The following is a 22,336-nucleotide window of genomic DNA, read 5'->3' on the forward strand; positions in this document are numbered from 1 at the left end:
CAATGCTTTACTATGGATGTTTGGCTAGAATAGTTGAGATGCGTTAGTAATGGAATGTATCCTATGGGCTTCTAGTAGGAGGTTTGGATTGTTTTCAAAAAGAAGGGCTATAATATGCTTTGAAGTGTGGCTAGTGTGTGAAGACCTATATGGTGCATTGTAAGTATTTATTCGATAGCAATTTCATCCTTTTTGCATTACTTTTAAAAAACTTGGTTATCGTTTTAACATTAGAAAGTTATGAACTACCTTGTGTGTAAAAGATACTGTCTTCTACTGAGATATGTATGCCTACAAGATGAGCATCTAGTTGAGTGCCCATGATGGTGTGTAAGTAGCCTCAAAGCCATGCCACACCATGTTTACTTAACTTTAAAGACGTCCACAAAATCGTTCACTGTGACTTGTGGAGTGATTTACTTCAACATTCTGGGAAGGTGTCGATTGTCGAGGTGTCGCGCGCGCGCGAGAAAGAGACCGAGCGAGCATTGTGTTTGATTCCTTGGTAAGTTTCCATGGCGGCCCCTGCTACTTCTTCTGCTTCCTACCAGCGCCAATTGATACTCGTGGTGGAGGGCACCGCGGCCCTTGGTCAGTACTGGAACTCCCTTCGATTGGATTACATTGAAAAAATCGTCAGGTCAAACTCTCATACTGCCTTTTCAAATTTGATGCTTAATCAGGCTCCGATTTTCCATCTTCTTGTTGATAAATTTAGTATCCCTCTGTTTAATACATACCTTGATTTTGGTGTAGGTCTTTCCATGGAATGGACAGCATGAGCCAGGTGTCCCTTCCTCACCTCATCAAGCTGGATCAACACTCGTTGTTTGGTTTTTGTTCTCTTTGTTGTTTCTTTGGCTTCTGTAGCTGGATCACTGAACTGAAACAGCAAAGTTGTTGTTTTTTGGCTTCTCTAGGCGTTAGTCAGGACATTGAACCAAAGCAGAAAAGGTTAATGCAATCTTGAGGAAAGGAAAACTAGGGTAATATATTATGGCTACTACCACAAGTTAAATAAGGAGTCTAGATTACGGAGGGAGAAGTTCCTTGCTACAGGATAGACAGGCAATCATCAGATTTGATTGTGTAACTTCAGGTGGTTGTGAGGATGATAAGAGTAGTTTAAGGACTTGAGTATATGATCTGACCATATCTTCGAAGCATCATTTATCGTGTCATATTGAGACTTTACATGAGAAGTGATGCACACTCGGACCCTCCTGAAGACACTTGTGTATATCTGGCTTGGATTAATAAGCTGAAAACTCATGAACTCTAAATTGTCGGACTACATGTAGAAGCAAGAAAGGAATGCTATTGTTATGTCCCTTAGACACCATGATCGGTGCTTGCACTTTTGCTAGCCAGTGGCATGTCCCGACCAGCCAATGTCCGCCGGTCTGGGTGTGAGCACACCCTAAGGCTAGGGGGGTTTAGGAGTGCTATATTAGGGTTCAGTTGTGGAACATCTTGTGTGATCACCACACTTGGACTATAGACCCTTGACAGCTCTTGCCTACACCCATGTGTGGTGTGGGCTGGTGGAGCTTGTCATTGGCTCTACGGTTGGAAGGTGCGTTGCATGCTAGTCCTTATGTTTGTTCTTTGTGCTCGTATGGCTTGTGTCATGTTGTGTGTGGGATGGATTCTATGGGAGCATTAACTTTGGTATTAGATCCACTTCCTGCCTGCTTACATGCAGGATGGATACACAAAAAACCACTAGAGCTTATGGGGCTATGATGATGCAGCTTGACAGGTTCACTCCACTCCTGAATAGGGTGTCTAATTTTTCTTTCTTTTATTTCACCTGGTTTCTTGTGTGTAGATGTTGATGTTGGCAGGAGTCACATGGTGCTTGGAGCCGTGAACCATAGGTTGGCATGTGGGGTCCTCAAGAGTCAACAATGGCTCAGTTTGCATGCAACTTTAGAGCTGAGGCTCAGCAGGGTGGCGCCTTGTGGCATAGAGACCCTGAAGCAGCACCCAAGGGCGATTTCAGCCCTGAAGGCCAGCATAGCATGGCCAAGTGGAGGGTTGCAATCAGCCTCAAGGACAATTCAAACCCTTCCAGCTTGAGTGCTTGTGTCCAAGCCCTTGTTGAGCCACCAAAACTTGCCTCACTAGACAGTTCTGCAAGACATGAAACATCTTTTGGCTTCAACTAGTTCTATAAAGAGACTCAATGTGCATGCCACTCTTCATCCCTTTGCCTACCCTTAGTATCCAAAGTTGTCACCATCATCATTACCCACATCATGTACCAGTCTGCTGCTGTTCGGAGGCTTTCAGAATCCACACCCTGCTGCAGCTGCCACGACCTAGTTTCCAGCATTCACATTAGGTGGCATGTCCTGGTGCTTTTGTGACCTCATTGACAGCCTGTTGACCTGATCTGAAGCAGCTAGGGCCTGATTTCAGCCAGGTGACATCATCCTGATCTGCATTTGCATAATCAGTTGCTATGTTTTGAGTCATTCAGAACAGCTGCCAACTGTCTAAAGCCAAGCAACTCCATCCAGCCCTTTGTTTTGGTCAGGAACAACTACGTTTTGTCTCTCACTCTAGGCTGATCTTTGTTTTTCCCCCAGCAGGTCGTTGATCAGGTTTACAGCATTTTGCATCAGATTTTTGGACATTCATCACTCTGATTGGCACTTGGCTGCTTGGAACATCACTTCAGCTCCAGTTGGCTGCATCTTCATCAGTGTTGGTGGTATTGCTGCACTTGGGATCCATACACGGAAGACGACACTTTCCAGCACTCTTCCTTAGCCCACTCCCATGAGTGTCAGCAGTAGTTCGGCATCTCCACTCCTTGATCATCACATCTATATCGTCTTCTTCACTCATTCATAGTCAGCAGTCATTTATTCATTAGATTCTACTTTATCCCTCTTTTTATGTTTTTGTTTGAGCTATTCAGTTTTAGCCTCTATGCGTTGTCTATGCAAACCCTAGCATATACTCACATCCCTGAAGGTGGTAGAAACTTTGCTAGTTAAGGCTGGTTGGTTGCTGATCTGAGGAAAGCCAGTTAGGCAACTATCTCCAGGTCCAACTGTATAAAGGCAGTTGCCCATGTACCCTAGGGCACTAACTAGTTGGGTTGCTAGCTATGGTAGGGGTTATGGTTAAGGGCAATATCTGCCATAGGCCCCTTAGGGTGGTTTCGGCACCTCCTTTAGGGCAGCCAACTGTGGGCAGTTAAGGGAGCTTTTTTGGGGCAATGTCTTCCAGGTCATAGGGCTGTTGGGCCATAGTTGCCTGAAACATTGTTTCGGATGCCCGAAATGGCAATATGAAACAGCCTGAAATGTTTTGGTTCTGAAATGTGTTTCAGGACAAGCATTTTGGGGCTGGTAGGGTAGAACTCCAGTTTCAGGGCCCTTTTTCCATTCTGAGTTTGCGTGTGCAGTTTTCACCTATTCTCTTGTGCTCTTCACCCTCTTTTACTGCTGCTCACTCTCTTTAGCCAATGTTTGCTTCCCCTACTGCAGATCTACTGCTGTCTACAGTCCCTAAACGCTAAATCCCTCATCCTTTAGCCACTTAATCTTTTCCCTTGTCTGTGCACACTATTCGTAGCTGTTTTCTCTCAGATTTGCAGCACTTTTTCATCGTTTCCAGCAAGCAAACCTTCTCTCTTCATCCTTCACTGTCCACACTCATTAGAGTCGGTAATCTCTTCCAATATTACATGTATACTCTATATTGCTCAGTAATTGAAGTGTTTGATGTAGAGGTTCAAGTTACAAATCGTATTACCCCTTCATGTATGTCTAATATTAAAATAATTCTAGAAATAGACAGAAAATCTGTTTCCGTGTTTTGTTGTTTCAGCCTTGGGCCGAGACTCCATTTCACGACTCCAGAGCGCGTTTCTATTTTCCCATTTTTGAAACTCCAGGCAATGATGAGTCGAGCCAGGTCCTTGTAGAGCAGCTACTGCAGCTATTGGGGTGGCTATTGTAAGCTGGTTTAGGATGATTTCTAGGGTCCTTGAAGGTAGCGAATAGGCCATTTTTGTTAGGCGGCTAGGATAGCCTTTTCTGGGTTGCAAAACATGTAGATTTTGGCTGGTAACCTAGGCCTATCAAGGTGATTAAGAATGGAAAGTGTGTTAGCAGTTGTGTTTGTCATGCACTGTAATCTCTTGCTTGTGAACTTCAGTCTGAGTTAGACGGGGACATTAGAAGCTCTCACATGTTTGACATGTACTTTGACAGAGAAGGCAGCTCATTCTAGAGCATGCATTTATTTTTCTAGTCAAGTTTTGTGCGCATTTCTTGCATTTTGAGTTGGTTTCCAGCCCTTGTTAGTGTGTGATTGTCCCACAATGGCCACACCAGCATTGCACCTGCCACGTCAACATTTTGGTGCTGCCGAGTGCATTTATTGGAGTTGGATTGATGTAGTCGGTCATTTTTGGCTCTAGATCGGTTGGTTGGCCAGTCTAGCTGATTTTCAGCTAGTTATAGCTGAGGGGTGGGCTAGGCAGATCATCATATTCTCTCCTTTGGCAAGTGTTCTGTTGGTTGCTGCAATCTCCTCTGTCTTTGGTGTGGACAGCAGGTTGGATATTCTTTGTCTTCGTTACCGTCAGTATTGGTGCTGCTGTCATCACTTTAGCGTGCTTCAATGCCCTCTTTGATGCTTGTGGCTACATGCAAGGACTGATCAGTCCACTCCTTTGTATTCAGCATTCTTTTTAGTTAGTGCAAATTCCTTTTCTTCATCTCTTGCTCTCTCTCTCTCTCTCTCTCTCTCTCTCTCTCTCTCTCTCTCTTTTTCTCTCTGGATACCTAGATATATACATGCCACATGAGAGGTGAGTAGCCATTGGCCAGATTAGGCCACAAGGTATCCTCTCACTAGCTTGAGATTGAGGTCGGGAGCGCAGCCCGTTCCCAGAGGTGAGTAGATCTGCATGCTATGCGAGGAGGTGGAGAGCGAGGAGCACTACATCTACAAATGCAAAGCCTATAGTGTAGTTAGAGCTAGGTATCCCTTGCTATTTAGAGGAGAGACCTCCCTTAGACTGATCATGGAGTCCCTACACTAGTGCTGCCTCGGCTAGTTTCTAGTCGATATTTAGATGCTCCGCGCATTACTACTATAGACTAGCACTACACAGAGAGAGGGATGCCAGTTAGCTCGCCAATTTCTTTCAGACAATGACCACATAGATAGCACCCACACAGAGAGGGGTGATAGTCCAAAGAGCCAAGGAGATCAGAGTAGCATGCGGCCCGCGGATACAAGGGTATTGGACATAGATGTTACATTAGAGAGAGATGAGATAGATCTCTTAACGACATGAACAGTAGCTAACAAAGTTAAGGGTTTAGTGCAGATACTAGCCTCATACTATTTTATCTAAGATGTATGACATTTAAACTAGCCTTTCTCCTTTGATAGGGTGGTAAATAACTTGATTAAGTGCTAATTACAACAAGCATAAAATTCACATAAAGTGAAAAAGCACACTTTATCACTTTGATCTTGGACATTGGACATCTTGTTAGCCCCAAAATTGATGTCCCTTGTGGTATTTCTTGTCTTATATTGCAGATGGGAGGAGTATAAGTGAGATCCTTGATCTCCTTCACTAATCCAAGTGTCTCTTATTGTCGAAATTGATCAGTAAGTCTCCAAACCAAATTGCCCCTTAGTTTGCTTGGGGATTGGTCTTCACCCTACTTTTTGAAAGATAAATTCACCCCAAATTTAATATTGACTGGTTGGCCTCTTGAATCTCTTTGAAATTCCTCCATTCTAGCTGCTAGAATTCAAGTCCTAGGCCCTCAATTTTGAGCACATAGCAAGTTTCCAAACCAATTTGCCTCTTGGTTTGCTTGGGGATTGGCCTTCACCCTGCTCCTTGAAAGATAAATTTAGCCTAAATTTGATATTGACTGGTTGGCCTCTTGAATCTCCCTAAAATTCTTCCATTCCAGCTGCTAGAATTCAAGTCCTAGGCCCTCAATTCTAAATACACATCTCGAGGTGGCTGTCAAACCCTAATTTTAGGGTTTATAGTATAGATTTTTCAATATTTCCACCTTTGATGACTTAAATGACTTGATTTTGTTTAGATAACTTGAGACATGGCTGGAGGATGAGAGAGAATGCTGTAGAGAGAAATTTCAAATTTTCATTACGAGAAAGGGTGAAAAACTGTTGTTGCCTTGCTCAAACAGCTATGGGAGGTGCCACCTACAAATGAGGACCACTAGAAATGGTTGCTTCCCCCTCTTGTATGTTGTCACCTGCATCAGAAAGACCTCGAGCTATTGTCACCTGCACTTGGAGGGCTTCAAATTGTTGTCACTTGTAGAAATGGTACTTGGTGGCTAGAAATCACATTAGCAACATCTCCTTGCTCAATAACAGGCTTCTTCTCTCTCACAGTGGCTGTAATAGACTTTCTAAAAACTTTTTTTCCACTTGCATGGGCAAGTTTTGCTAAGTAGCAGCCTTCTAATTCCAATTTTCAGTAGTATCCAACTTATTAAATTAATTTTCAGATTATTCTAGTGCTTAGAAATTTAATTCCACCAGCCAATAACTAGATTGGCTAGGTTGATTTGTCTTCTAAGTATCACTGAGCAGTTATTGACCCTTAGACTTGAATTAATTAATTAATTATTTCTTGGTTTCTAATGTCACCACTGACATTAGTGGCTAATAAATTGGTCTAGGCCCAAATCTGACATTGGATACCATCTAGTATCTGTTATGTATAACCTATTTCAACTTCTGTGTTTGACATCAAAATTGATTTCTTGGGGTCTTGGTGTCAAAAGTAGTGTAGCAATGGAAGCATAGACAAGTGCTGAAATAAATTGTTGAACACAAGACATGAGAGAAAGAAAACAAAAGAATGATGCAAAAGAAGAGAATTCAAAGATGTACTTGGGAAATGGAATCTATATACCAAACACGAGAATGATGTGTATAATAGTGAGTCTCTTGCTCCAAGGCATTGGTAATGGCTCCTTCTCTCCAGAGAACTTGTAGGTGATGTGTTTGAATGAGGAGGGAGTCGGGTATATAAAGAAGAAAATAATGCCAAAATAAGGGTAGGTTGGCCAGCATAAAATGCCCCCAAATAAGCATCATAATAACTATAATAAAATACCTAAACAACCTAGCCATGCTCGACTCACACATGATCCTCACATCTAGTGACATCCTTTCTATTAGGTGTCAACTTCTTCAGGTCTCTAGTATCTGCATTTGCAGCCTCGTCCACTTCTTGGTATTAGAGGAGTGCACTTCCCTTCCTCGACAGTTGATGATCATCTTCTTCATCCTTGATGCATTAGAGGATTGCACTTCTCTCCCTCAATAGTTGTTGTTCACCTTCTGGAGATTACTTCAATAGTCCATTGTGTGGAGGACCGTGTTTCCATTCCTCTACAGTGTAGACTTCCTTCAAGTGCTACCGCGTGATTCAAATAGGATAGTGTAGTCATCTTTAGAGCTTCGGCTCCACTGTATCAATTTTCTTCAATAGCATGATTTGGTGTCTCATCATCTTCTCCTTTTGTGTTTTCTGAGTTTCTTTTCTCTCTCAATGTTTGGTGTATATACTACATATTGTGTTTCTCCTCACAAACCCTGGTGTCTCTTTGGTCCATTGTATATTCTAACATGGTAGCAGAGTTAGAGGTGCTCAAAGATTCCCAAAAGACCTGTCACCTTGGTCTTAAGATGTCTTGCATGGCATGCTCAGTGCAGGTACCCGTACTTCCTATGCCCAAAGAGGACCACTTGGATGGTTTCAACTATTCATTGTGTTTGTGTGAGTTGGAGTGCATTCTCAATACCTTTGACCTTTGGGAGTTTGTTTTGTTAGCATTTGAATCATGCTTTGGACAGGCTGTGTTAGGGTTTCTGCACAGTCAGGGTTTGGTTCAATGGATAGATTATAGAGCCACGTCGGCAGCAGAAAGAGTATAATGCCACACTAGCAGCCAGCCACGTCAGCAGACTGTGCAGGTGCCACGTGGCAGCCTGCAGTGCAGTGACAGTTTTTTTGGCATTATTTTATTGCAGTCTTCCGACCTGTTTATTTTATGCCTTTTATTTCTGCTTTATATAGCAGTCCTCCAGCACATTGTTGGCACATTATTCAGTGATTTCAGATTCTGATCTTGAGATCGGTTGGCTGAGACAGACTGTGCTTGGGCTGACAGAGATCGAGGTCATCAAGTCGGAGACATACGTAGATATTTCCTCTGCCCCCTTGTGTATTTCTGCACTCTTATACAGCATACTTGTGAGAGTGCGCTGCGGAAGAGGAAATACGAACACGGAGGGAGAGAGAGAGAGAAAGCAGAAAATAAGGAAGAGAAATCTGCACTGAATGAAATGAATGCTGAATACACTGAAATGGACTGATCAGTCCCTGCACGCAGCCCACAGTGTCAGTGAGGGCACCAGATCAGGCTGATGATGATGGCAGCACCACCACGGGGGAGGAGTGTCGGAATCTGCAAGAAGACAAGTGATCAAGTGGGGAGGGGGGCTGCCAATAAATAGGCAACGGACAAACCCTAACCCTAACCCTAAAATGGGCGCAAACCCTAAAAGTGCCCTAAAATGGGCGCCCCACCACAGTGACCAAAAAAGTGGCCGGGCAGCCAGTGGCTGCCCACTAAAAGAGGCCAAAAAGAAATACACAACCTAGGATAGCCAGTCAAGAGTGACTAGCCTCCCCCATCATAACACATGACAGACATGTCAGAGCTCCTAATGTCCTCGTCTGACTCAGACTGAGGCTCACAGGCAGGAGATGACAAGGCATGACAAACATGACTGCTAACACCCCCTCTCAGATCCTGGATGTGGCTGAAGGCCAAGGGAGAAACGGATCCTGGGGTGGCAAGAGGAATGCCAAGGTCGATGAAGTCCGTCGATGTAGACTGCCGCTGAAGGAGCTCCTCATGATCCTGGGAATCCCCCTCTAAAACACTAGGGGCCAGGGAATCCACAGCCACATCATCGAGATCGTCCCCCTCTGAAAGGGATGGGGGGTACGAGGGAACCACCGGAGGAGAAGGTGGGGGATGGGAAGGAACCTGTGGAATAGAAGGTGCACAAGCGGGAACGGATGTAGCAATAGACTGCCTCGGAGGACCCTGCATCAAAGAAGGGGAATGGAGCCTGTAAAGCCCGCTCTCCTGCCAACCTGTAAATAAGACAGCTCCTGTAAAAGAATCCTCAATAACAACGGCATGCTCGGTGAAGATCACTCGTGTGCCAAGCCTCGTAAGGCCATAAACTGAGAGGAGGGGAAGGCCCAAGTCCGGAACATGTAGGGCCTGTGTAAAGAAGCCCGAAGGTCGGTCAGTAAACAAAGGCAATGTGCCAACACCACTAATAGGCACCGATAAAAGGTCACCAATAGTGACTGAACCCTCTGATGGACGGAGATCCTCTAACAAATCACCTCGGGGAGTCGTATGACTTGAAGCACCACTGTCCACTAACCAAGGCTGCGTAGAAGACACTGCAGCCACGGAAGAAGGATCCTCCTCCAAAGCATGGATATGAAGGAACACTGACTCATGGGTAACAGCAGGTGTAGAGGTAGAAGAAGGCTCCGATGTAGATCCACCCTTCGCTCCCGGACGAAGGTGAGGGCACTTCTTCCAACATTTCTCCTCGGGATGTGTCCCTTTCCCACAGTGTGGGCACTTCGGTCTCTCTGAATCTGAGTCAGAGCCTGAAGAACTGTCCTTCTGCTTAGCCTTTGACTTCTTCTTCTTCTTCTGTCCTCCCGAACCTGCAACAAAGGCTCTAGTGGAGTCGGATCCACTAGCACTGACCTCTCTGAGTCGCTCGTCATGCTCCAAGACAAGTGGGGATAGCTCCTCCCATAGAAGCTTCTCACGGGTCCTTGATGTAAGAAGGCTGGTGTAGAAGACATCAAACCGAGGCGATGGCAGCTGAGTCAAAAGAATCATAGCCATGTCGTCAGAAGATATCGTCCGACCGAGGGATGTAAGCTCATCCCTCATATCCTGTAATCTGTTGATGTGGTCCTTCATGGAAGGACTATCATCAATAGCGAGCATCTGCAACTTCTTTTCAAGAGATATCCGGTGGGCAAACGTCTTCTGTTGATAGAGAGACGCGAGCTTTCTCCACACATCCGCTGCAGTCTTCAATCTATGAACATGAACAAGGACAGAATCCTGCAAACTCAGAAAGAGGAAAGATCAAGCTGTAGATTTAAGCCGATCCCACAAGGTTGCGCGATCCATAGATGTCCCATCTGCGGGATCCACCATAGGCCAGGGAGTAGGAACAGAAACAAGCTCCCAAAGATCGAAGGAGTCCAAGATACACTCCACCTTGTAGGACCATAAAGAAAAGTTGGAGCCATCCAACCGGTCCTCTTTGGGCAGCTGAGGAAGTACGGGTACCTGTACAGGGGGTACCAAAGGCTGCATCGTCGGCCCACTGGAAGGGGATCGCCGAGATACATGAATAGAAGGGGGACGAGAACGAGGAATAGACTCTGTATGACGATCCTCGCGATAGAAATCACGCCTCCGTTCAGATGAATGTCGAGACAAAAGCTCATCATCTGAGTCATCAAAGCTTGTAAACTGATGAGAAGACATCTTCCAATCTGCAAAACACCAAAACACAACAAGGGAAGGTTGCCGGTGTCGAAACACAAACGCCAGAAGCTCCTGAGCTGGCCGCCTTGCACAGAACGCAAGGATGATGTCAAATGCAAATACTGACGATGCAATCACCACAGAAAAACAGCCACCTGCCTGAAAATGCAGCCTGGGAATAAGTCGCCAGTAGGAAAAGAGCCGCTGGACGATGGAACAACCGCCAAAACAGCAAGGCGCAGGCTGGAGGAGTGTCGCCCAGCTGTTGGAGGGCCGCCCAGGCTGAAAATGCAAGCAGGAAGAGGTGGGTGATGACGTGGCAGCCACTGGAGAAGGCGCCAGCAGCAAACACAAATATATGGACACCAAAACAGGCCGCCTTGATCAAGGAGATGGTGCAGAAGGTGACACCTCAGCTGTTGGAGACGTCTTGACCAGCAAACGCAAAGTTGTGGGTGTTCTCTCGTGTAAAACTCAGCTCCTTGTACTCTCCTTCGGCTCTGATACCATGTGAGAGTGCGCTGCGGAAGAGGAAATACGAACACGGAGGGAGAGAGAGAGAGAGCAGAAAATAAGGAAGAGAAATCTGCATTGACTGAAATGAATGCTGAATACACTGAAATGGACTGATCAGTCCCTGCACGCAGCCCACAGTGTCAGTGAGGGCACCAGATCAGGCTGATGATGATGGCAGCACCACTACGGGGGAGAAGGAGTGTCGGAATCTGCAAGAAGACAAGTGATCAAGTGGGGAGGGGATTGCCAATAAATAGGCAACGGACAAACCCTAACCCTAACCCTAAAATGGGCACAAACCCTACAAGTGCCCTAAAATGGGCGCCCCACCACAGTGACCAAAAAAGTGGCCGGGCAGCCAGTGGCTGCCCACTAAAAGAGGCCAAAAAGAAATGCACAACCTAGGATAGCCAGTCAAGAGTGACTAGCCTCCCCCATCATAACACATGACAGACATGTCAGAGCTCCTAATGTCCTCGTCTGACTCAGACTGAGGCTCACAGGCAGGAGATGACAAGGCATGACAAACATGACTGCTAACAATACTACACCGTAGATTTTCTGTGTTTACATTGTCTCCTTTTCTCTCTCTCTCTCTCTCTCCTCTTTGTGTTCACTCTCTCTTAGTCTTTGTCCTACGCTTCCGCATCGCTGCTCTCTGACATGGTATCAGAGTGGTGGAGATGGACTGATTGAGGGTTGAACCTATCTGAAGAGGAGATTTCAGTGCGACAGAAGGCTACGTTTCCAGGATTCGAGGGTGACCGGGAGGGCTACACATCAGATCAAGGCTGAAGCAAGCGTGGGCGTGCGGGAAAGGAGTCTAATTGGTGAATTTGTTGCAAGTTATTGCTGTTCAAAGGGGAGGAAGGTTGCGTTTGAGGCCTTCCATTGCAGATTTTTTACCTTTTTCATCGCCTTCGGCAGGTAAACAAGGTTTGGGCAGCGGAGGAACCAGCCCTAGAAGGCTGCGTTTTCACAGTCGGAGGGGGCTGATTTTGTGTTTATGTAGGTATTGCAGGTTAACATGTCTATAGAGACTAATTTGGAGTTCCAGGTGATCATGGACAGGAAGGTGCCTGTCCTACCAGCTCTTCCTTTGGATCAAAAGCTTGATGGTGACAATTTCCGCATCTGGCGGGTGATGATGTTGGCCATTTTGGAGTGTTATGCTTTTTTGGAACTGGTGATGGAGAAGATTAACAGGCCCTCAGTGAGGGATGAGTCCAAACTCTCTTCCAATGCTCGTGCGGAGTTGACCAAGGCCCAGTCTCATTGGGACAAACTGAATGCTAGGATTCGATCTTTTCTGTTTTTGTCTTGCACTACAGCCGTGATAGCTCATATCGAGCACTTGACGGTGGCTCGAGAGATATGGTTGGAGCTCGACCAGATGTACAACCGGGTGACCCTGATGAAGAGGGTTTCTTTGGAGGTGCAGATACGAACTTTGTCCATGAATAAGTCTTCTTCGCTTCGAGAACACATCAACAAGCTTCGGCAGCTTCAGATGCAGGTTCAAAATGCGGGAAAGCCTATTTCATCCGAAGACATGGCGATCACTTTACTATCCCAGTTGCCGCCACAATTCGGTATTTTTTATTCCGCTCTTATTGCTTTAGGACCGGAGTCGACTCTTTGGTGGGAAGAGTTGGTTCCTATGGTCTTGGACCAGGAGGAACAATTGAAGGAACAGAATGCTTCCAAATCGGAGGCATTGGTTGGTCAAGCCTCTCAGAAGAAGGGGAAGGACCAAAAGAAGAAGGAGGACAACAAATCCAAGAAGGACAAGGAGAAGGAATCGACTTGCCATATTTGTGGAAAGACTGGTCACTGGAAGAAGGATTGCCCCGACAAAGATAAGAAGGATACCGAGAAGAAGGACACGAAGGACTCTGGAGCGGTGGTTGCACCCTCATTAGCTGTTTTTCTACACTTAGCAGTCATTGAGGACTCTACATCGACAACTTCTAATGCTGCGATGATAGCTCCCCAGGCTTGAGAGTGGATTGTGGACAGTGGTGCCTCACGGCACATGACTCCTTCTTCCGTTGGTGTTACCAATTTGCGACCTTCGCGTGGGCAAATTCTCATTGGAGACAGCTCTTCTGTGTCTATTGCTGCGCGGAGTGAGATGCAGCTTATTCCAGATGGACGTGGTGGTACCCACACCTGTGAGGTGTTGCATGTGCCAGGATTGGGGTATCATTTACTTTTGGTTCATAAGATTTGTGCTCTTGGCCTCTTGGTGGAATTTGATAGTGATACTGTTGGAGTCCTTGATCGTGGATCGAGGAAGATTCTCTCTATAGGGTATGAGGAGAATGGAGTCTACAAATTGAAGTCTTCTTGAGCTCTTACTTCTCTTCTTCTTACTTCTCAGACACGGTCCGAGCTATGGCATGCTCGGTTTAGCCACTTGAACTACGAGTACCTTTGAAAGGCGTCGCGAGGGTCGTTTGTTCGAGGCTTGCCGGACATAGTGGTGAGCCATTAGCCATGTGTCTTCTGCATTCATGGGAAACTGCATCGGGATGTGATTCCCAACAAAGCTTCTAGGAGGTCTAATTCACCCATGGAGCTTGTATCTACGGATATTTGTGGCCCGACGAGGATCGAGTCTTTGAAGGGGAGCTTGTACTTCATGTTGATCGTAGATGACTACAGTAGGATGACATGGGCCTATTTCTTGACTTTGAAATCGGAGGCTTTCTCTCATTTCAAGGATTGGCTTCTCTTTTGAGGAGAACCGTTTTGGCCGGCACTTGAAGACCTTGCGTTCAGACAAGGGAGGTGAATTTATGTCTAATGAGTTTACTCGTGTTTGTGCAGATAGGGGCATTTACTAGGAGTTTGCTAATACCAACACTCCCCAAGAGAATGGCATTTTGGAGTGGAAGAACTGAAGTGTGATCGAGATGGCACACACCATGATGGAGCACTGATAGACACCTCAGTTTTTATGGGCCGAGGCAGTGGCTATCGTAGTTCACATCCTTAATCGATCTCCCACTTCGGTCGTTGACAGGATGACACCTTTTGAGGCTTACTTCGGGACTAAGCATGATGTCTCTTATTTCAGGATGTTTGGGTGTGACACGTGCACATTTCGAAGACGTAGCGTGATAAGTTCAAGGCGGCTTCTCGACGATAGGTTTTTGTTAGCTATAGCTCACAATCCCAAGGTTATCGTTTGTTTGATCTTGTTAAGCGGGATGTCTACACGAGCTGAGATGTGCAGTTCGTGGAAGTACCGGCCATATTGAAGCCAGAGCCTCTTGATGGAGATTCTTCTGCGGATTTAGAGTCTTCTCTTCCACCGGCCACCCTCGAGGAGCTTCCGCCGGTGGATGTTCGTGAGTCTTCAGCAGATGGAGAGCAAGGGGGAGAGGTTCGTCCTCCTCATTGGGCCCGTGACACCCTTCGAGATTCAAGGATCGAGGGGGTCCCTGAGGAGTGGGAACCGCAGGATGGACCACGGAGGTTACGGAGGAATCAGGCACATTCTTCGGAGCTTGTCTGCTTGAATTATTGTTTATTGACCCGTGTTATGCAGGATCGAGAGCCCAGTTCAGGGAAGGAAGCTTTGCTGTCTGATCATTAGCGGAAGGCCATGGAAGCCGAGTTGGAGGCTATTGTGAGGAATGACACTTCAACTCTTGTGCCTCGTTCCTCTCACAAGAAGGTGATTAGTGTCAAGTGGGTCTTCAAGACCAAGTACCTTAGCAATGGTTCTTTGGACAAGCACAAGGCTCGCCTTGTTGCTAAAGGTTTTACTCAGCAACCAGGCATTGATTTCCATGATACTTTTGCCCCCATTGCTTGTATGGCGACTATTCGAGCTGTTCTTGCCTTGGCGGCCATAGGAGATGGTTTGTTTATTAGTTGGATGTGAAATCGGCTTTTCTGAATGGTGACTTGCAGGAGGAGATCTATGTTGAGCAGCCTCCTGGCTTTGGATCCTCGAATAGGAAAGTTTACAGGTTGAAGAAGGCCTTGTATGGCCTCAAGCAGGCTCCGCGTGCATGGAACGAGAAGATTGACTCGTTTGTTCAATCGAAGTTGGGATATCGGCGCTCAAAGGCCGATCCACAGCTTTATGTGCACACTTCCGAGGTTGGTCGTGTGTTGTTTGTGTTATATGTTGATGATTTGATTTTGATTGGGGATCATGCACACAGAAGGCCCGAGAGACCAAGACAACTTTATATCAGGCATTCGAGATAAATTTGGGGCTTCTTAATTTCTTCTTAGGTCACGAGATTTATTAGTCTCTGTCAGAAGTGGAGTAGTGGTGGAAGCATAAACATGTGCTGAAATAAACTGCTGAAACACAAGACAAAAAGAGGAAAGAAAAGAACACGATACAGATGAGAACTCAAATGTATGCACGGGAAATGGAATCCATATATCTGAATACGAGACAGTCGCATACAACAGTGAGTCACTGGCTGCGTGGGCACTGGCACTGGCACTGGCTCCTCTCTCCACAGAGTCTGCAGATGGTGAAATGAAGTGTCTAACTGAGGAGAAACCACTGAGTATAAATAGGCTGAAAAAGTGGGAAGCAATAATGCTGGTTGGACAACATTAATGCTGGCCGACTGGTGCATAAAATGCTCCACTGGCATAAAATGCCACACCAGAAAAATACCTAATAAAAATGCCCAGCCCAGATCAAGCTCAGACTCACACATGAGCTGACAAATACTCTGCTAACACCCTCTCTCAGATCATGAGTGATCTGATACAATACAATAGTACAATGAAAAGGGATCAGAAACTATACAACATAGAACCACCAAGTAGAACCATGGATACCCAAGCAGTGGGTGATCAAGCCACCACCAAGGTGCCTCGAAGAGAACCTGATGTCGATTGTACCAAACACCTGAAAATAGAGAAGATCATAGCATGTCTTTGTGTCCATCATCAATGTCTCGCAGTAGCATACAAGACCATCCTGTCAAAAATGCCTCTGAACATAGGTGACCATGGATTCCCCGCCTTTGACCAGACCGCCAAAGTGTCCCCTCATGTGAGCTCCAGACGAAAGCCTCCCGCTCTCTGTCAGATAACCAGCTCAGCATGAACCTGGATGTCAATCCCAGCTCTAGGATTTGATTCCGCCAGACTGAAGTCGATGCGTCAGGGACGTCCCTCTCTGGAACCTGTGCACTTGTATAAAAGTATAGATGAGGCGCGGCTGCCCCATCTGAACACCCGCTCACACTCCCTCTCTGGCACAAGAGAGTCGCGAGGGATGACCTCATCACCACCACTAGAAAGCAGCCGAGGAAGGGGCCACCAAGCCCTTTCCGCGATCCAAAGAAGAGGATCCCTTCCGCGCCTTGGACTTCACCTTGGTCGGAGGATCGGAGTCGGAGTCTGAATAAGGAGAGGACTCATCGGTAGAGCCAGCATCCCGCTTTGTCTTCTGCTCCTTCCTGGAAGCCGCTAACTTCTTGCAGTCCTTCCGCAAATGTCCCTTCTTGCCACAGTGGTAACATTGGACCTTCGACTTCTTCTTCCCGTCACCCCTCTCTGAAGCTACATAAGCCTCACCTCCATAATGTGCCGGAAGCCGCCCCTGTAATCTCAAGGATGCCTCATGCTCAAGAAGCATCGAGGTCATATGTGTAAAACTGACAGGAGTCGATGATGTCTGCGTCCGCAAAGCATTGGCCACTCCATCAAACTCCGGGGGGAGCTTGTAGAGGACCATCCCGACAAGATGCACCTCGGGAAGAGCAGATTGCATGTGCCGAAGCTGGTCTTGTACCTGCGTAACACGAAGAAGAAAAGACTGAATAGTATCTTTCGGCTCAAACTTCATTTGCTGGAGCTGGCCATAAAGTGTGACGGCCCGCATGGGGGAAGGTGCCTCGTACATCTGCTGCAACTTCTGCCATACTTCAGGAGATGTCCTACAGGAGGTAACCGCCGGTAAGACCGCTTTAGAAAGACACCGAAGCAACGCTGAGTAAGCACGGACATCGTCCGAGTCCCATGTGAGCACCGCTTCCTCATGGTTGTCCTCATCAAAATCTTCAGGAAGAGGAAAATGACGGAGAGGTCGAGCAATAGCTCCACAGACGATGTACCATAACCGCTTCTGCACAAACCAAGCTTTCATGACAGCACTCCATGTGAGATAATCAGGTCCATGTAACTTATCATCAGTGGAAGTGCACGGAGGAGCCATATGGAGAGGATAAGAAGAGAAGTAGAGAAGAGATGGTATTGAGAGAGGAAACACAGCCAAAACACAAGCACAGACTACAGAAAATGAGAGTTCACATGTAATATAACCCAAAATCTGATCAATAGAAGACAAAATCTGCTGCAGAAAGTCAAAAAATCAGTCAAAAACTGCCAAAAACAGAGAAAACGGCCTGAAGTAACAGTCACCCAGCCACGAGAGATGTTGAATCAGCAAAACGCAGGCTGTAAACTGGAGAAAAACAGGTAGAAAACTGTCGCCAGCAGTTACAGATGAAAAACGCAGGCAGTAGAGGGTGCGTAGGCAGCAGGCGATGACAAAACTGCAAAAACGCAGGCTGAAAACAGCCCCAAAACAGGTCCCCTGGCTGCGACAGCAGTCGTCTGATCAGCAGGGGTACAAAACAGTCCTGAAATCAGCAAGAAAACACAGCAGAAACACACATCCTGAAAACTGATACCGTGTCAGAAGTGGAGCAGCGGTGGAAGCATAAACATGTGCTGAAATAAACTGCTGAAACACAAGACAAAAAGAGAAAGGAAAAGAACACGATACAGATGAGAACTCAGATGTATGCACGGGAAATGGAATCCATATATCTGAACACGAGACAGTCGCATACAACAGTGAGTCACTGGCTGCGTGGGCACTGGCACTGGCTCCTCTCTCCACAGAGTCTGCAGATGGTGAAATGAAGTGTCTAACTGAGGAGGAACCACTGAGTATAAATAGGCTGAAAAAGTGGGGAGCAATAATGCTGGTCGGACAGCATTAATGCTGGCCGACTGGTGCATAAAATTCTCCACTGGCATAAAATGCCACACCAGAAAAATACCTAAAATACCTAATAAAAATGCCCAGCCCAGATCAAGCTCAGACTCACACATGAGCTGACAAATACTCTGCTAACAGTCTCCGAAGGGGATTTTCATTCCTCAGCAGAGGTACATTTAGGAGCTCTTGGTGACTTTTTGAGATGGAGACTTGTCGGCCCATTACTACTCCTATGGATCCGAATTTGAAGGCCACTTCACACTCAGATTCTCCTGTGATGGATGTTTCACGCTACCGTCAGTTGATTGGATCCTTGATTTGGCTTCTTAACACTTGTGTTGATCTCTTTTTTGTTGTGGGTCTTTTGGTAGGGTTCATGACGGAACCCAAACAGGTGCTTTGGCAGGTTGCCTTGAGGATTCTTCGGTATTTGAGGGGGACCTCTGATTTAGGGATTTCTGTAACGTGTCCACCTGTTCCCGTCAGGGCACGTCTTAGCAGTCCATCGGAAAGGAGGTCTAGAAAGCTCTGCCCGGCACTCCCATGGAATGTTACGGGGTTTGCGATCTAGGACTTTCCGCGTTTGCCATGTAGCGGAAGTATTCTGGCCGTTCCCACTTAGGACCGATCTTAATCAGGGTTTTCCCTAATGGTCATTTTCTAAACGGCAACTAGCGTCGAACTCCAAGCGAACTATACTCAAAAACGCCAGGGCCGAAGCGGATTCACGTTGCACTTGGTTTAAGGAGAATGGGAAACGAGAGGGATGCAAGGCTCGACCTCTCTACCATAAGGCATAGTCCCATTCCGTTCCCCTAAAACAACATAAACCGGGATTATTATAATCTAGACTCTAGGTCAGCGCCCTTGCTATTCATTTCCTTTGGGAAGATCTTTTTGCTTTCCATTATGATTGAGAAAAGTTTCCGGCCAACCGGGGCCACCCATCCGTAGGACGAACCCATGGCCACATCCATCGCACTTTCCTCAAGGTTGTTTTAATTGTCTAATTACCTACCACATTTAGTTGGACATGCATCAAGCGGCTTCCTTAATTAGCCCGTTAGACACCGGTTCCTTCACGTAATCTTGGCACTTGACTTAGAAAAGCAGTGTCAAACAAGTTCCTTTTCAACAGGTTATCATATTTATCTTGGGAATACATTCATAAAGTCCAGTCCACAGGCTTATCCATAATCCGCCCGAAGGCTATCCCGCAATCCACAGGGTTTACTAATCCAAGATTCCGCCCGTAGACTAGTATGCGGGCCGCGAGATCCAATCCCGAGTCACGTTGGCCTCTTGTGCAGGGCTCGGAAGGCGAGGGATTTACGGCCAAAGCCCCCCCTGGCACCCAAGCGTCCTCCTGGCCCAAGTAGTGCCCAACGAAGAGACCTTACGCGGCGGGTTCGGTCCACGTTTTTAGCGCGGCTAACAACCCCCTTGGTTAGGGTTAGGCAGACAGTCGGGGGTAACTGAGGCTGCCTCTCCCTTCAAGCATTCAACTTGAAGCATTAGATATCTTTTCAACCTTTAGTTCCTTGAACAAACAAAGCAAACAATGCTCTGTAAATTGTTACAAGCACAATCATTTCCAGTGGTTGTTATTTGGCCAACTGCTAAGGAGTGAATCCTTCTCTCCGAATGCATCTAGCATTCGATCCGGGATCAATTGCGACTTAGCAAGATTCCCAAGGGTTTGTCTGTTCTCCCTTTTGTCCTTGGGTTAAGACCGTACTCTATTAACCCAACTTAACCAATACCTTAGGTTTTAGTAACAGTAAATCATGGCGACCATGTCGCTCCAAATTATTGATTTGTCCTTTGCTTCCAAGCAAATACCTAATTCCCTTATGTTGGCAACTTTTCCCAAGAAAGGTGATATAACAGGATGACTACTCATCCTCTTGCAAGATAAACTTGTGCAAGAATCTGCCAATCTCATTCCAAGGAATTGACAACTCTATTGTGATTAAACCACAAGATCATGCTGTCAGAAGTGGAGCAGCGGTGGAAGCATAAACATGTGCTGAAATAAACTGTTGAAACACAAGACAAAAAGAGAAAAGAAAGAACACGATACAGATGAGAACTCAGATGTATGCACGGGAAATGGAATCCATATATCTGAACACGAGACAGTCGCATACAACAGTGAGTCACTGGCTGCGTGGGCACTGGCACTGGCTCCTCTCTCCACAGAGTCTGCAGATGGTGAAGATGAAGTGACTGACTGAGGAGAAGCCACTGAGTATAAATAGGCTGAAAAAGTGGGGAGCAATAATGCTGGTCGGACAACATTAAAGCTGGCCGACTGGTGCATAAAATTCTCCACTGGCATAAAATGCCACACCAGAAAAATACCTAAAATACCTAATAAAAAATGCCCAGCCCAGATCAAGCTCAGACTCACACATGAGCTGACAAATACCCTGCTAACACCCTCTCTCAGATCATGAGTGATCTGATACAATACAATAGTACAATGAAAAGGGATAAAAAACTATACAACATAGAACCACCAAGTAGAACCATGGATACCCAAGCAGTGGGTGATCAAGCCACCACCAAGGTGCCTCGGAGAGAACCTGATGTCGATGTCGATCGTACCAAACACCTGAAAATAGAGAAGATCATAGCATGTCTCTGTGTCCATCACCAATGTCTCGCAGTAGCATACAAGACCATCCTGTCAAAAATGCCTCTGAACATAGGTGACCATGGATTCCCCGCCTTCGGCCAGACCGCCAAAGTGTCCCCTCATGTGAGCTCCAGACGAAAGCCTCCCGCTCTCTATCAGATAACCAGCTCAGCATGAACCTGGATGTCAATCCCAGCTCCAGGATTTGATTCCACCAGACTGAAGTCGATGCGTCATGGACGTCCCTCTCGGGAACCCTTCACCTGTATAAAAGTATAGATGAGGCGCGGCTGCCCCATCTGAACACCCGCTCACACTCTCTCTCTGGCACAAGAGAGTCGTGAGGGATGACCTCATCACCACCACTAGAAAGCAGCCGAGGAAGGGGCCACCAAGCCCTTCCCGCGATCCGAAGAAGAGGATCCCTTCCGCGCCTGGGACTTCACCTTGGTCGGAGGATCGGAGTTGGAGTCTGATGAAGGAGAGGACTCATCGGTAGAGTCAGCATCCCGCTTCGTCGTCTGCTCCTTCTTCCTGGAAGCCGCTAACTTCTTGCAGTCCTTCCGCAAATGTCCCTTCTTGCCACAGTGGTAACACTGGGCCTTCGACTTCTTCTTCCCGTCACCCCTCTCTGAAGCTACATAAGCCTCACCTCCATAATGTGCCGGAAGCCACCCCTGTAATCTCAAGGATGCCTCATGCTCAAGAAGCATCGAGGTCATATGTGTAAAACTGACAGGAGTCGATGATGTCTGCGCTCGCAAAGCATTGGCCACTCCATCCAACTCCGGGGGGAGCTTGTAGAGGACCGTCCCAACGAGATGCACAAACCAAGCTTTCATGACAGCACTCCATGTGAGATAATCAAGTCCATGTAACTTATCATCAGTGGAAGTGCATGGAGGAGCCATACGGAGAGGATAAGAAGAGATGGAATTTAGAGAGGAAACACAGCCAAAACACAAGCACAGACTACAAAAAAAGAGAGTTCACATGCAATAGAACCCAAAATCTGAGCAATAGAAGACAAAATCTGCTGCAGAAAGTCAAAAAATCAGTCAAAAACTGCCAAAAACAGCAAAAACGGCCTGAAGGAACAGTCACCCAGCCACGAGAGATGCTGAATCAGCAAAACCCAGGCTGTAAACTGGAGAAAATAGGTAGAAAACTGTCGCCAGCAGTTGCAGATGAAAAACGCAGGCAGCAGAGGGTGCGGAGGCAGCAGGCGATGGCAAAACTGCAAAAAACGCAGGCTGAAAACAGCCCCAAAACAGGTCACCTGGCTGCGACAGCAGTCGTCTGATCAGCAGGGGTACAAAACAGTCCTGAAATCAGCAAGAAAACACAGCAGAAACACAAATCCTGAAAACTGATACCATGTCAGAAGTGGAGCAGCGGTGGAAGCATAAACATGTGCTGAAATAAACTGCTGAAACACAAGACAAAAAGAGAAAAGAAAGAACACGATACAGATGAGAACTCAGATGTATGCACGGGAAATGGAATCCATATATCTGAACACGAGACAGTCGCATACAA

At 46.5% G+C, this 22,336-nt stretch overlaps 1 protein-coding gene across 4 annotated transcripts in view; it reads left to right on the forward strand.

The window, feature by feature from the left end:
- The first annotated feature begins 380 nt into the window (after nt 1-380).
- The window catches only part of PFT1 (phytochrome and flowering time regulatory protein (PFT1)), a 194,660-nt gene continuing 172,704 nt past the window's right edge, over nt 381-22,336 (forward strand). For 3 of the 4 annotated variants that reach the window (XM_087689221.1, XM_087689222.1, XM_087689223.1), the window contains exons 1-2: nt 381-640; nt 757-787. In XM_087689221.1, coding sequence (XP_087545347.1) covers nt 516-640; nt 757-787 — 156 coding nt within the window. In that variant the 5' untranslated portion in view covers nt 381-515. The remainder of the gene's footprint in view (nt 641-756; nt 788-22,336) is intronic. The other variant, XM_087689224.1, reaches the window with a different exon arrangement.

The sequence above is a fragment of the Lygodium microphyllum genome, chromosome 12 (genome assembly GCF_053477565.2).
Source record: "Lygodium microphyllum isolate KBCC chromosome 12, Lygodium_microphyllum_v1.1.10, whole genome shotgun sequence".
Taxonomy (NCBI): Eukaryota; Viridiplantae; Streptophyta; class Polypodiopsida; order Schizaeales; family Lygodiaceae; genus Lygodium; species Lygodium microphyllum.